At 45.5% G+C, this 12781-nt stretch overlaps 1 protein-coding gene across 1 annotated transcript in view; it reads right to left on the reverse strand.

The window, feature by feature from the left end:
* The window catches only part of RETREG1 (reticulophagy regulator 1), a 113351-nt gene that overhangs the window by 69383 nt on the left and 31187 nt on the right, over positions 1–12781 (reverse strand). The window contains exons 2-3 of the mRNA XM_037063034.1: positions 11844–11950; positions 6609–6639 (exon numbers count right to left, since the gene is read on the reverse strand). Of these exons, the coding sequence (XP_036918929.1) occupies positions 6609–6639; positions 11844–11950 (138 nt within the window). The remainder of the gene's footprint in view (positions 1–6608; positions 6640–11843; positions 11951–12781) is intronic.

A 12781-nucleotide genomic window follows, 5' to 3' on the forward strand; every position in this document is an offset into this window, starting at 1 on the left:
CGCACAACCCAGGGCCCCAGCATCCGGAAATAAAGCTTAAAAGCACCAATTGTAAACACTTGTGGGGGTTGAGGTATCAGGAGAGACTCCCAGCCTCACAGGAGAGTTTGTGGCAGAGACCCACAGGGTCCTAGAATGTACACAAGCCCACACACCCAGGAACCAGCACCAGAAGGGCCTGATTTGCTTGTGGGAAGAGGAAGAGGGGACTGAAATACAAGCGGAGCAAGTGCCATTGCTCCCTCTCTGACCCCCACCCCCACTTACAACCCTCACAATCCAACTACTGGGCTGCCCCGCCCTGGTGAACTCCTAAGGCTCCACCCCTCATTCGTAACAGGTGCGACCAGGCCAAAAAACAAAAAAGTGGCTGAAACAAAAGAACAGATCAAAGCCCCAGAGCCAAAACTTATAAGCAACCAGGAGATAGCCAACCTATCAGATGCATAGTTCAAAGCACTGGTGATCAGGATGCTCACAGAATTGGTTGATTTTGGTGGCAAATTAGATGAAAAAATGAAGGCTACACTAAGTGAAATGAAGGAAAGTGCACAGGGAACCAATAGTGATGGGAAGAAAACTGGGACTCAAATCAATGGAGTGGACCAGAAGGAAGAAAGAAACAACCAAACAGAAAAGAATGAAGAAACAAGAATTCAAAAAAAAAATGAGGAGAGGCTTAGGAACCTCCAGGACATCTTTAAACGTTCCAACATCCTAATTATGGGGGTTGACAAGAAGGGGAAGAGGAAGAGCAACAAGTAGAAAACTTATTTGAACAAATAATAAAGGAGAACTTCCCCAATCTGGCAAAGGAAATAGACTTCCAGGAAGTCCAGGAAGCTCAGAGGGTCCCAAGAAAGTTGGACCCAAGAAGGAACACACCAAGGCACATCACAATTACATTAACCAAGATTAAAATGAAGCAGGGCAGGGAATATAAAACAGAAAACTGTACTTGAATAAGAATTAAATAAAAAAATAAATTAAAAAAGATTAAAATGAAGGAGAGAATTCTAGAAGCAGCAAGAGATAGGGGGACAGTCACCGACAAAGGAGTTCCCATCAGACTGTCAGCTGATTTCTCAGAAGAGACTTTACAGGCAAGAAGGGGCTGGAAACAAATATTCCAAGTCATGAAATCCAAAGACCTACTGCCAAGATTGCTCTATCCAGCAAAGCTTTCATTTAGAATGGAAGGGCAGATAAAGCACTTCTCAGATAAGGTCAAGTTCAAGGAGTTCATCATCACCAAGCCCTTATTATATGAAATGTTAAAGGGACTTATCTAAGAAAAGGAAGATAAAAAATATGAACAGTAAAAAGACAGCAAACTCACAGTTATTAACAACTACACTAAAACAAAGTCAAACTAAGCAAACAACTAGAACAGGAGCAGAACCATAGAAATGGAGATCACATGGAGGGTTAGCAATAGGGGAGTGGGAGGAGGAAGAGAGAGGAGAAAAAGGTACAGAGAATAAGCAGCATAGATGGTAGGTAAAATAGACAGGGGGAGGGTAAGAACAGTATGGGAAATGTAGAAGCTAAAGAACTTATGCCACATGGACATGAACTACAGGGGGGAATGTGGGTGGGGGGTGTGTGGAGGGGAATGAGGGGGAAATGGGACAACTATAATGGCATAATCAATAAAATATATTTTAAAATGCTAAAACTAGTAATTTCAAAGCATGAGTCAGAATTATTGCTGTGCCCAACAGCAAAGGAAGAAAGTAAACTTAGCCTGAACAAAGTCACCTGTGCCAAGCCCACAGCACGAACCCAAGGCTTCGTGCCTCACCTAACTGCAGTTTCCACCTTCCCCAGCAATATAATCTTAACCAGTCGGTCTGGAATTTTCCAGCGAGCACCTATGAGGTCATCTGCCACATAGGCTTTCCATAGGACGATGAGGTAATCAGTTCACTCTGATCCCTCCCCCCCGCTCTCTATAAAGGCTTTCCATTTCGTACAGATCTCAGAATTCCTTTCTATTTGATGGACCGGATACTGCTGGATTTGTAAGTCGTTCAACACAGCCAATTAGACCTGTAAATGCACTTGGCTGAATTTTTGTTATTTAACATGCAGGACTATGTGATGCCTTTCACTTGATAATTCACCCTGTCTATGCGATTTTGGTGAGTAAGTGATGACTCACAAATACAGAAAACAGTTGTCACACTAAATTTCATTCCTCGGAGGAGACAATGTAGCAAATGCTAGATGACTCTTCACTTTTAGCGGAAACATAACATTGGACTCAAGGATGTAACTAGCCATTTCTTACCTAAATGCTCCAATTCATTCCAGGCATATGAGCTGGGGCAATTTCAGGACTCAGGTTTTACAGACAAAGATTCTTGCCCCTTTTCCCCATAGGGGAGGGAAAAAAGCTAGAACACGTCAGCAGTTAGTCTGGATGCTGGCAAGGCAAGGGGCATTTTAGCCCGTGAAGTGGAGCTGCGTAACTGCTACTTCTGAGAGTGGGCGAGAGAGTCGGGCTGGGAGGAGTCATTCCGCAATTTGACTCAGCTACTGGCTCACAACTGAAGCTCATCCCCATGGGTTCTAGAAGACTGCCTGTTAATCCTCGGCTGTGCCCCTGGAGAGTCAGCTCACGGTAAGGCAAAGGAGATCTGATGCCCTCTCTCCACCACTGGGAAGCCACCCCCACCTCCTGTGACGGACACCCTGCTAGAGGCAGGGCGATTCTGGCCAAGTCTGTTAGAAAATCCCAGAGTTCTCAGCCGTAACTTTCAAAATTGTCAGTTCACCTGAAAACCCCCTGTATTTTCTGTGGGCACTGAACAATTAAACAAGATTTCTGATGAGAACAGCTCCTTCATCTGGGTTATAATATACAAAACTATGAAAGAACTAGGTAACACAGTTTTGAATGACTGGTGCCTATGTAAGTAAAGTCATTTCTTTCTAGTTTACACTTACTTAGAAAAACCTGACCTAATGGAAAACAATTTTGTTTTTAAAAGCTGAGGTGCACAATTTTTCCTTTGTTAACAGAGGATTTTATTCAGTGCTCTGCCCCAGTCACATGCAGAAATAAAGAGCTATTACACTGTGGATCAAGTTTCGTTTCAACACTAAGAATGAGTCATAAAAGATGTTAATTTGGTTAGGCGGACAGGCAGCTCTGTATAAATCCTGTTCACAGATTGCAGAGTGAGTGCTTACTGGTTATTAAAAATATATACATCAAGCATGAGCACATCTCAGAATTTATCCACTGAGAATCACATTTGCACAAAAATAAATTTTCCAGGAATAAAAGTCAGTATGTGAGTGGCATGTGATTAAAATTACCCAATTTTTACTGCTGATGACAATTCTGGAAATTAGGTGCTGCCTTTGCTGTTATGTTGTATAGTGTAATAGTACAGTGTAATACACACAAGCACTACAAAAAACCTTCGAAATCCCAGAAACACTCCACGTGCATCCACGTGCACATACTGTCCTCGTGCTCAGTTTTGAAGGAAATACTTTAAGCTTAGCTGACAAGGGCAAATTTTCCCAAAGAGTAATAACAGCCTGTGAAATAACAAGCCACTAGATGTAGATAAAGAAGGAAGCCATTCCTTCCTCCACCCCCAGCTTTATTGAGACATAATTGACGTAAAACATTGTATAAGTTTAAGGTGAACCATGTGATGATCTGACACACATATATATTGCAAAATGTTTAGCATAATAAGGTTAGTAACACATCCTTCACCTCATATAGTTAACATTTTGTTGTCACGGTGAGAATATTAAAAATGCATTCTGTTAGCAACTTACAGGCGTATAATACTGTGTTGTTAGCTGCAGTCACCGTGCTGTACATTAGGTCCCCAAATGTACCCTCTTTTAACTGGAGGCCTGTGCCCTTTGACTAACCTCTCCACATATCCCCACCCTGCAGGCCCTGGCAACTCCCATCCACTGTTTTCATGAGTTAGGCTTCTCCAGACTCCACATGTGAGATCATACTGTATTCTGGCTCTCTCTGTCTGACCTATGTCACTGAGCACGACGCCCTCACAGTCCATCCATGCTGTCTCCAATGGCATATTTCCCTCCTTTTCAACAGCTGAATAATATTCTGTTGTGTGTATGTATCAACTGTCTTCATCCCCTTTATCTGCCGACAGACTGCAAGGTCGTTCCCACGTGAATAATGCCACAGTGAATGGGAGGGTACAGATCTCTCCCATTCAATCTTGCTTTCATTATCTTTAGATATACTCCCAGAAATGGAACCACCAGACCGTATGGTGTGCAGTTCCATGTTTAATTTTTTGAGGGACCTCCATACTGTGTTCCACAGCGGTGGCGCCAGTTTACATTCCCACCAACGGCGCACAAGGGCTCCCTTTTGGAGGTGCTCCTTTTTAATGTGAAAACTTTACACTGGCTTTATGAATGGAGAACGCTCTATATATTTGACTCACCTTGTTAACAGTGCCTTTCCTGGCCCTCAAAGGAGCCAACCAGAGTCCCACAAAGGGAAGCTCTGGCTCATTCGGAGACTGAACACCCACTACCTGCACGGTGCCAGAGAGTTCAAACTAACCCTAGTGAGCTGACCTTGGAACCCGGGCCGTGCCGGCCGGTGGTGGTGGTGGGAGTTGATTTCTAACTGAGGCCCAGTGAGAGAGAGGTTTCTGAGCTCAGCACCCGAGACCCTGGAATTGGAAAGACCCTGATCCCACACACCTCACGGGAGCAAGGCCGTGCCTCCCTCTGCCTCCAAGAACCTCTTTTCCACCACTGTTCCCTATCACGTGTTTTCAGTGTTAAAAACACAAGCACTACCCAGTACTAGATAAAGGCCAAGAATCACTGTAAACAACACACCAGATCATCATCAAAGGAATTTGAGGAATAAATATTTTAAGTGCACATCTTCAGCGGGATGAATAGATTAGAAGTGCACTTATACAAGGGAAACTGCAGTGGAAAATATCAGAAAGTATCTCCTTCACTTCAGACACCAATCCCAAGTCCTGCTGCCGCCTGAGCTTGACTCACCAGCTATACAGACTGCAGGCTCCAACAACGCCCTCTGTGAGTTCGACTCATTTGCTGCAGCAGCTCAGAGAACGCAGAGAAACGTTAAACTTACTAGATCACCAATTTACCACAAAGGTAATATATTGCTCAGGGACAGCCACCGGGAAGAGATGCACAGGACAAGGTATGGGGGCAGGGCACAGAGACCCTGCGGTCTCTCCACATGTCCACCAGCCCAGAAGCCCTCCAAACCCTGTCCTTTTGGGGTTTTATGGAAGCTTCATTACACAGGTGCGTTTGATGAGATCACTGGTGACTGGTTGGTCTCCAGCCCCTCTCCCCTCCCCAGAGGTCAGGAGCGGGGACAGGAAGATCGATCCCTCTAATCACATAGTTGGCAGCCCTGACAACCAGCACGACTTTTAGGTGCACACAGACTGGAACACTGGACCCCAGGAAAGACCTCGAGACAAATGACCAGCCTTGCTGGTTCCTCCCCTCTCCCACGCATCCTTCCACCTCCCTGAGAACCACTGGGGGTCCGACTTTCCTTCTTATCTACAATGTCTCCCTTTGTGTCCCAGTCTCCTGGCAAGTTTACCTATTTACATTCCATCCATGGAAATCTGGAACCCAAAATGGACCAGCAAGTGGGCAGAAGCCAACTGGTCATGAAATTACCTTTTAATAAGCATTTAATAGCTGAAATAAACATTATTTCCAAGAGCACAGCTTTCCAAGGTACATTATATAAAATGCCAAGTTGTGTTTTTTCCATAGGAATTTAAAGGCACCATTTAGTCCTCCTTTTTGTGTATTCACCTCATGCCGGCCACTCTGATACAAATCGAGCACCCAAGCACCTCTCTCTAAGTAATAGGAGAATTTTTTAAAGGCAGAATTCAAAAAAATAAGTGGCCAGCATGAGACGGCCACTCATTTTACTGGAATATTATCATTATACTTTCCTCATTTTCCCACACCCCAAAGCACAGTCAGTGAAAGGAATTACGTTCCCCTTGTCAATTTTCCAGCTCCTTCCTCTCCCACTTGGAAGTAGCACATTCATTTCATGGGAGGTGACATGAAAAGGGGAGATGACTCGTCTGTGGCTCGGCAAGGAGTCTCGAGGTCAGTCAGCACTTGCTGCGCCCTCACCCCTAACAGCCCAGCACCCATTCCTCCCACCCCAAAGTCCCCTGAAGCAACAGCATGGTCGACTCTGGAATGTTCCGGCAGAGTTTCAGGACCCGGGGTGCCCAGTTCTCCCTGAGCAGTGCGGCTCACTCCCCAGAACAAGGTCTGAAAGGAGACCCCCAGTGGAAACGCCTCCTGTTCTTCACTTCCAGGCTCACACATTGTGACTGCCACACATTCGGGTCGCCCAACGTCACAGTGAGATGTGAACCACTTCTTCAATGAGTCCCAACTGGATCCTGGCCCTGGAGTTGTTGGCATTTTCTTTTATTCTCCAATTCTCAAAAATACTCTAGGGTTTGGGTCCCTGTCACTGAAATATCATTTCAGAGATCCATCTTGGCGGCTCAGTCACCTTCCCCCCATTAGCCACAACACAGAAAGGGTCCTACCTCTCACTGAGGCTCCTCCACAGCTGTGCACCTGCAATAAGGAGAAGTGAAAGGTGAAACTCAACCGAGCTGTTTTTCTCTGGAGCCATTTCCCAACTTAGAAACACTCTGACCTATTTAAAATGCGATGCTCACATCTTTAAACTATAACTGTCCCATCATGCTCTGTATATACCTTTGATACGATAACTAATCCAGGCAATTAGTCCACAAATATTTACTGAGCTACTACTACATGTGAAACACTTGGATAGGTACCACAGGAGATGGAAAACTCTATACCACGTGGTCCTGCCTTGAGAACTCGACTGTCCAGTAGGGCAGGCAAAACCTGCATGCAAGCAAACACAAACCAGGGTAGAAACTGTACAAGACAAACTGTGAGCATTCCAGGAAGGGAGAGATGTGGCTGCTCGAGAAAGCACCTATAACAGAGGTGGCATCTGTGGTGAGCTGGGACATGGTGCTGACAAGAGGAGAAGTAAGTCATCTTATATGAGAAAGGAGAGCGTCGCCTATTCATTCTTTAGGTGTTTCGAGCTTATACACAGGCTCAAATGAAATCAGCAGAAAAATATATACCAAGGTCTCATTTGCTTTCTTGTCCTCAGTCACTTTCTTCATTGGACTGTGCCGTATTATTATATTTTCAACTACCAGCTTTAACAAAATGGCTAGAAGGCAGTGAAATGAAACGGCTGCATTTCCCATCAAATACAAAAGATGTCTCTTGTTCTTCAGTATCCCCTATCACAGATCTAGGTAGTAAGTTCTTAAAATTCCACCCCAGGAACAAGTTTCTCAAAATTGCTTGCAGCCTTTCATCAGATTAGTAGAACTGTGCATCTGATCTGGTTTCCCCCTTGGCCTGGCTGCCAGCAAGCCCAGGGATAAATCTGCCGCTCAGTTGTGGTTGCCATGTTGACCCCTGCCTTTCTAAGAGACCTCTCGTGAGCAGTCTCACTCAGTCTTCTGTTCCTTGGACGCTGCCTCACACACTGTGGGGTAAGACAGCATATCAAAACACAGCACGCGGACGGCGCTCAAGCGCGAGCGAGGCCTCAGCTAGTGCTGCAAAGCTGGAGAGACGACCTCCCACAGCACCAGCCCACGTGGCCCTGTGACGTTTCCCTGACAACCCAGGGGCCAGGGGTGGAGAGAGGATATAACCGTTTGGGGGTCTGTTTGTTTGGTTATTAAACATTGAAAAAATGAGCATGGTCACTGGCTGAGTGGACAGGGCACGTAGAATATAAGGACGGTCGCATTGCAATCACAGAGCACAGGCTGGGGCTGCGCAGGGCTGAGGGACAGTGCAATGGAAGAGGCTGAGCAGGAAGACACCTGAGCTGAGCACCAAGAGCTGACTCAGTGGTAGCAAGGGATGGGAGCCTGGGCAGAGGGGTCTGCTGAGAACTGACCTGCAGCCTCTGCAGGGGTTGGAGACGCTGTATTTCCAAAGGCTAAGCAAGGTCAAAGATGAAGCCACACCAGTAGGTGACTGAATACAGGTTGTTGTTCAAGCCATGAGGGCGCAAGCTGGAATGACAGAGAATGGAGGGGCACAAAGGACTCCAGTTCCTAGGCCACAACTCCTGGTGGGCCCATGTGCAGGAGCAATCAGCACAAATGGGCTGCACAGATTTCACGGCAGGAAAGGCGCGACAAGACATCGGGTGAAAATGCTACGCAGGTGGCCATGTGAAGCCCTGTGAGCCCAGAGCATCTTAACAAAGAGGTGGGGCAGACATTCTGGTTCTTTGCAATGAGGGAGAAGGAGAAGGTGGTCAAGGAAAAGCCCAAGGGTGCAGAAGCTGTTTTCCACACTGCAGAAGAGCTCCCCAGAGGCCAGAGGAAGCAGCGAATGCAGGGGCACACATTCAGAGCAACACCACTATATGAGCAAGAGAGAAACCCATGGCAGCTGGAGGTTGCCCATGGTGGTGACTCGGAACAGAGACATGGGCTCCTATAGGTTTCAGGAAGATTCAATCACAGGAAGGATCTCTATACTTTGCTCACCTATTTCATGGAAAGCATCTAAGATGCTGTTAAAATTAATCATAGAAGGAGAGGAAGATTACAACTAAATTCTTAACAACGGAAGTTTAATGTCTTTAGCCAAAAATATTCTGAAGCCTGGGAAAGTTGAGAAACAGGAGGGGACAGAAGAGCCCCAGGACCCCTGCTGACTGGGCCGTCCTCTCCTTGTCGCTGTGGCTGTCGGCCAAGGAGCCCAATGAGACCGGCTGGCAGTTCTGACCGAAGCCATGGCATTACCAGAACTGCATCTGGATCTAATTTGAAGCCAATCCGACTCTGTGCCTCCCAGAGACTAATTCATCATGGCCAGGCACGGGGCTGAAAGGCTGAGAAGTCGGGCTCCTGCCAGCCATTTACAGACTCCAGACGGGTCTTTGTCCTAAAAGATTTTACAAAAAGCATGAAGCAGGCACCAGTGTTTCTTCGGTCCAAGACTGGGATGGTGGGAAAGTGCAGTAATCAATCCCATTTCTCCTCTTTTTCTTTCATTCAGCAAAAACGCTGTACTCAGAGTAATGTCGGTGAAAACCTTGACAGAAAGATTGGCCAGGGACAAATGTCTGTCTGTCCTACAGGACAAAGCCCAAGAGCTGCACTTGGATGGAGAGAGCTCAGGGGTGTGCCCGAAAAAGCCCAGCGCCTACAACGGGCCCAGCACAGAGAGGCGCTCACAGACTGACTGACAAGGAGCAAACCCACGTCGCTCCCATTACATGGCAGCGCTGAACAGAGCAGGCTGTTACTGTGCCCAAGGCGCTTCTGTTTTACCCTCTCATTCGACCCTTACCCAGCCCTGCAGGATGGGGCGGTTTCTCCCATTTCCCAGGACAAGGAGGCTCACAGAGTGGAGGAGGCTGAATAATGGCTCCCAAAGACACCAGGTTTTAGTCCCTGGAAATGGTAAAATGTCACTTTTATGGAAAGAGGGACTGACCTGGTGTGACTAAGCTAAGGGTCATGAGGTGGCGATTATCCTTTGCAGAGGGACCCCGAATGCAATCACAAGTGTCCTTGTAAAATTAAGAAGGCAGAGAGAGAGTTGACTCCGACAGGAGCAGGGGATCTGGCCGTGGAGGCAGAGAGGGGAGTGATGTGGCTACGAACCAAGGACACCAGTAACCCCGGCTAGAAAAGGAAGGAGTCAGATCCCTCCCTAGAGCCTCAAGAGGGAACACAGCCCTGCTGACACCTTGACTTTGGCCCAGTGACACTGATTTTGGACTAGGGGCCTCCAGAACCATGAGAGAAGGAGTTTCTACTGTTTGGAGCCACCACGCTTGTGACAATTTTTATAGTGGCTGTGGGGCACCAATTCAGCCTGCAATGGGGTCTCTGCACAGGTAGGAAATGGAGACGATGAGCTCAAGAACTAGACACTTTAGGCTCAACTCTAAAGTGTCCCAACTCTACCACTTTAATTGTTTCTAAAGAACAATCTTCGCAAGGCTGACATGCCTTGCAATTTGTGAATATGCAAGTTCCCTATTTGCTGGAACATGAAGCCATCAAGTCAGTGCTGAAAACGATCTCTGTGTAATGGGCCAGGAGTGAGAAAAGGACAAGTGTGGGGTCTCTCAACTTCATCCTCGGCCTTCCACACTTGTCTGTTCCTTGTAACTCTTGCTGGGACCAAACTGATACACCACTGAAAATACAGAGACGCTCAGCTTGCTCTGAGTCAACTTCCTCTACTGAGCTAAAATGACTATGGATAAAATTTGTCAGAGGCTATTTCTACAAAGATTTCCATGAGAGAGGTTCTGGAGGGTGAAAATGTTACGGAGTCTGTCTGAGAAAAACAGGCTGTCCTCTGCCAGTCAGGAGTCAACGCAGAAACACAGGAACAGCCATGCACTGAGCCTGCTGGCCCTGGGACAAACCCCCAGCACCGTGGTGCAGACCACAGGTGGCCTGCACACACCTGGGGCGGACAGAAAACATCAAGGTGGGGCCTGTTAGGCTTTAACGTGAGGAGTCTGTCTCCAATACAGAAAGGGAAGTTAGGGGAGGAGAGAGGAGGAGAAAGGGCGAGAAGGAAGAACATGTGCAAAAATATCATCTAAATCTACAGATTCGTGAAAAGCACGGTACTGGACAAAAATATTCCCAGAACACTAGAATGGAGAAATTACAAACCTCAAACCTCAAAACACACCAATATGAAACAATCTTTCTAAAAATGATTTACACTTTTAGAAATATAAATGATTTTGTTTAAGATCCATAAAGACTTAAAACATAAACTGAAGTCCACCACAGGACATCATGACGGTAAATGTGTCATAGCTTTTACCCCTGGTCTTGGCATTGGCGTCAGGAGAAGCATGCCTCCCACAGCGAGGCCTTGGTGCTCCTGCCAGCACTGGAACCCTGGGCAGGTCTTACGTGCATCTGTCCACAAGTACCCCCACCAGAATTACCCCACCTTTGGCACTACACTCAGTGACATCAAATGCCTCACTGTAACTTCCTCTTAGCTACTTTTGATCAAATCAAATCAAACCACAGTCATGTGCACCAGGCCCAATTATTCCATGGAGGGATTTTTGCCCAGTTCTAAAACGACCTCAAACCTTGGCAGAGGAGGACCTTCTGAGTATGGAAAAGCTTGACTCTGATTTATGAGATAGATAGATTAGTCAGAAAACACCTTCAGAAAAATTGTTAAATAAATTAAGTTTTCACTTTTAAACTTAACGTTTAAAATTAACTCATTTTTGTAATCAACTAATCACAAATAATTTAAGCATTTAATTGTTTTTAAGTATTATTTCTGTTTTTTGAAGAAGAAAAATACGTATGTAAACCAGTCCATTATCCAATGGCCTGTTTTCTATCTGTAGGATACAATAAATATTTAACCATTATCCTTACTGCAGCCTACTTAAATATCAAGATGATATTTAAAATAATAGTGCCTTGAGCTGAAAGAGAAACCAATGCATACAAACCTTTTGCCCCAAAGCAGTAGTGATGACAAGGGACAGCATCAATTAAATAAATAGCAAATATTAAATAAATGTTGAATAGGTAAATATTTAATCGACAGTAAAAATAGCAAAGTCAATGCCTGTATCGCCTGGCTTCTTGCTCCTTTTCGAAGGACCTGTTGGTTCAGATGCCTACACAAAGGTCAGAAATTCCGGCTCTAAAAAATTAAATACCGTAACAATGAACTCTGAGTTTTCTTACCTCTCTTTCTGGACAAAACCATATCCTTTATGATTTGCATAATGACACGCCCAAGTATCGTGATGGCAACCAGGTGATACACTCTCCATGGAGTCAATGCAAGGAACCTATGGGAGCAAAACAGACCAATCATTGCAGCTTCAAAATTTGTTTCTTTTTAAAGAAATAAAAGTACCTTCAACAATGATTTTGCTACTCAAATCACCCCACTACAACACACAGAAGTTATTTAATATGTACCCAAGTCAACAAAGTAAAAGCGCTTGGGTTGTGTATACTTCTGTGCCAGGTTTTCTCCTCCAACCTCTAACTTGGGCAGAGGACCGGCTCTGCTGGCCCTGGCCCAAATCTCCCTCTGCTAACACACGGAGAATGGGATTGACCTGAAAAAGGATTATGGTGGGCTGGAAAGGCAGAGCTGCAGGGTTTTCTAGTGCACGCAGAGAAGCTACAGTAGATGCCCTGTCCTCTGTTCTGTTTGTCTTTTATGCTGTATTCATTTCTTTAACTAGTACACCCTGCCCACCAAGCTCTTAAAAATAGCAGTTATTAAGGACCCAATTTGCTAACCCTTTCTCTTTAAGACCGCTACCCTTTTGTCAGTCTGCCCATCTCCTCTCCAGAAACAAAGAACCTTTTCTCACAAACAGTGCACGACCACTACAGCACTTCAAAAAAAAAAAAATAATAAGTCACAAGGAGCTTCAAGATTTCCCTTAGGGGCTGAAGCCCATTGCACAGCAGTAATTGCCTAAGCTGCCAATAATATTAACACTGATGTAATCCTAATTCATAGACAAATTAACTTAACAAATATGTCATTTAATGCTAATTGCAAGGCATGATAGAGAATATAGAGAATTACTCAAATCAAGGGAGTGGACCGGAAGGAAGAAAAAAGTGTCAAACAGAAAAATATGAAGAAACAAGAATTCAAA

The sequence above is a fragment of the Sturnira hondurensis genome, unplaced genomic scaffold, assembly GCF_014824575.4.
Source record: "Sturnira hondurensis isolate 20B ecotype Veracruz unplaced genomic scaffold, ASM1482457v3 Scaffold0014384, whole genome shotgun sequence".
NCBI lineage: Eukaryota > Metazoa > Chordata > Mammalia > Chiroptera > Phyllostomidae > Sturnira > Sturnira hondurensis.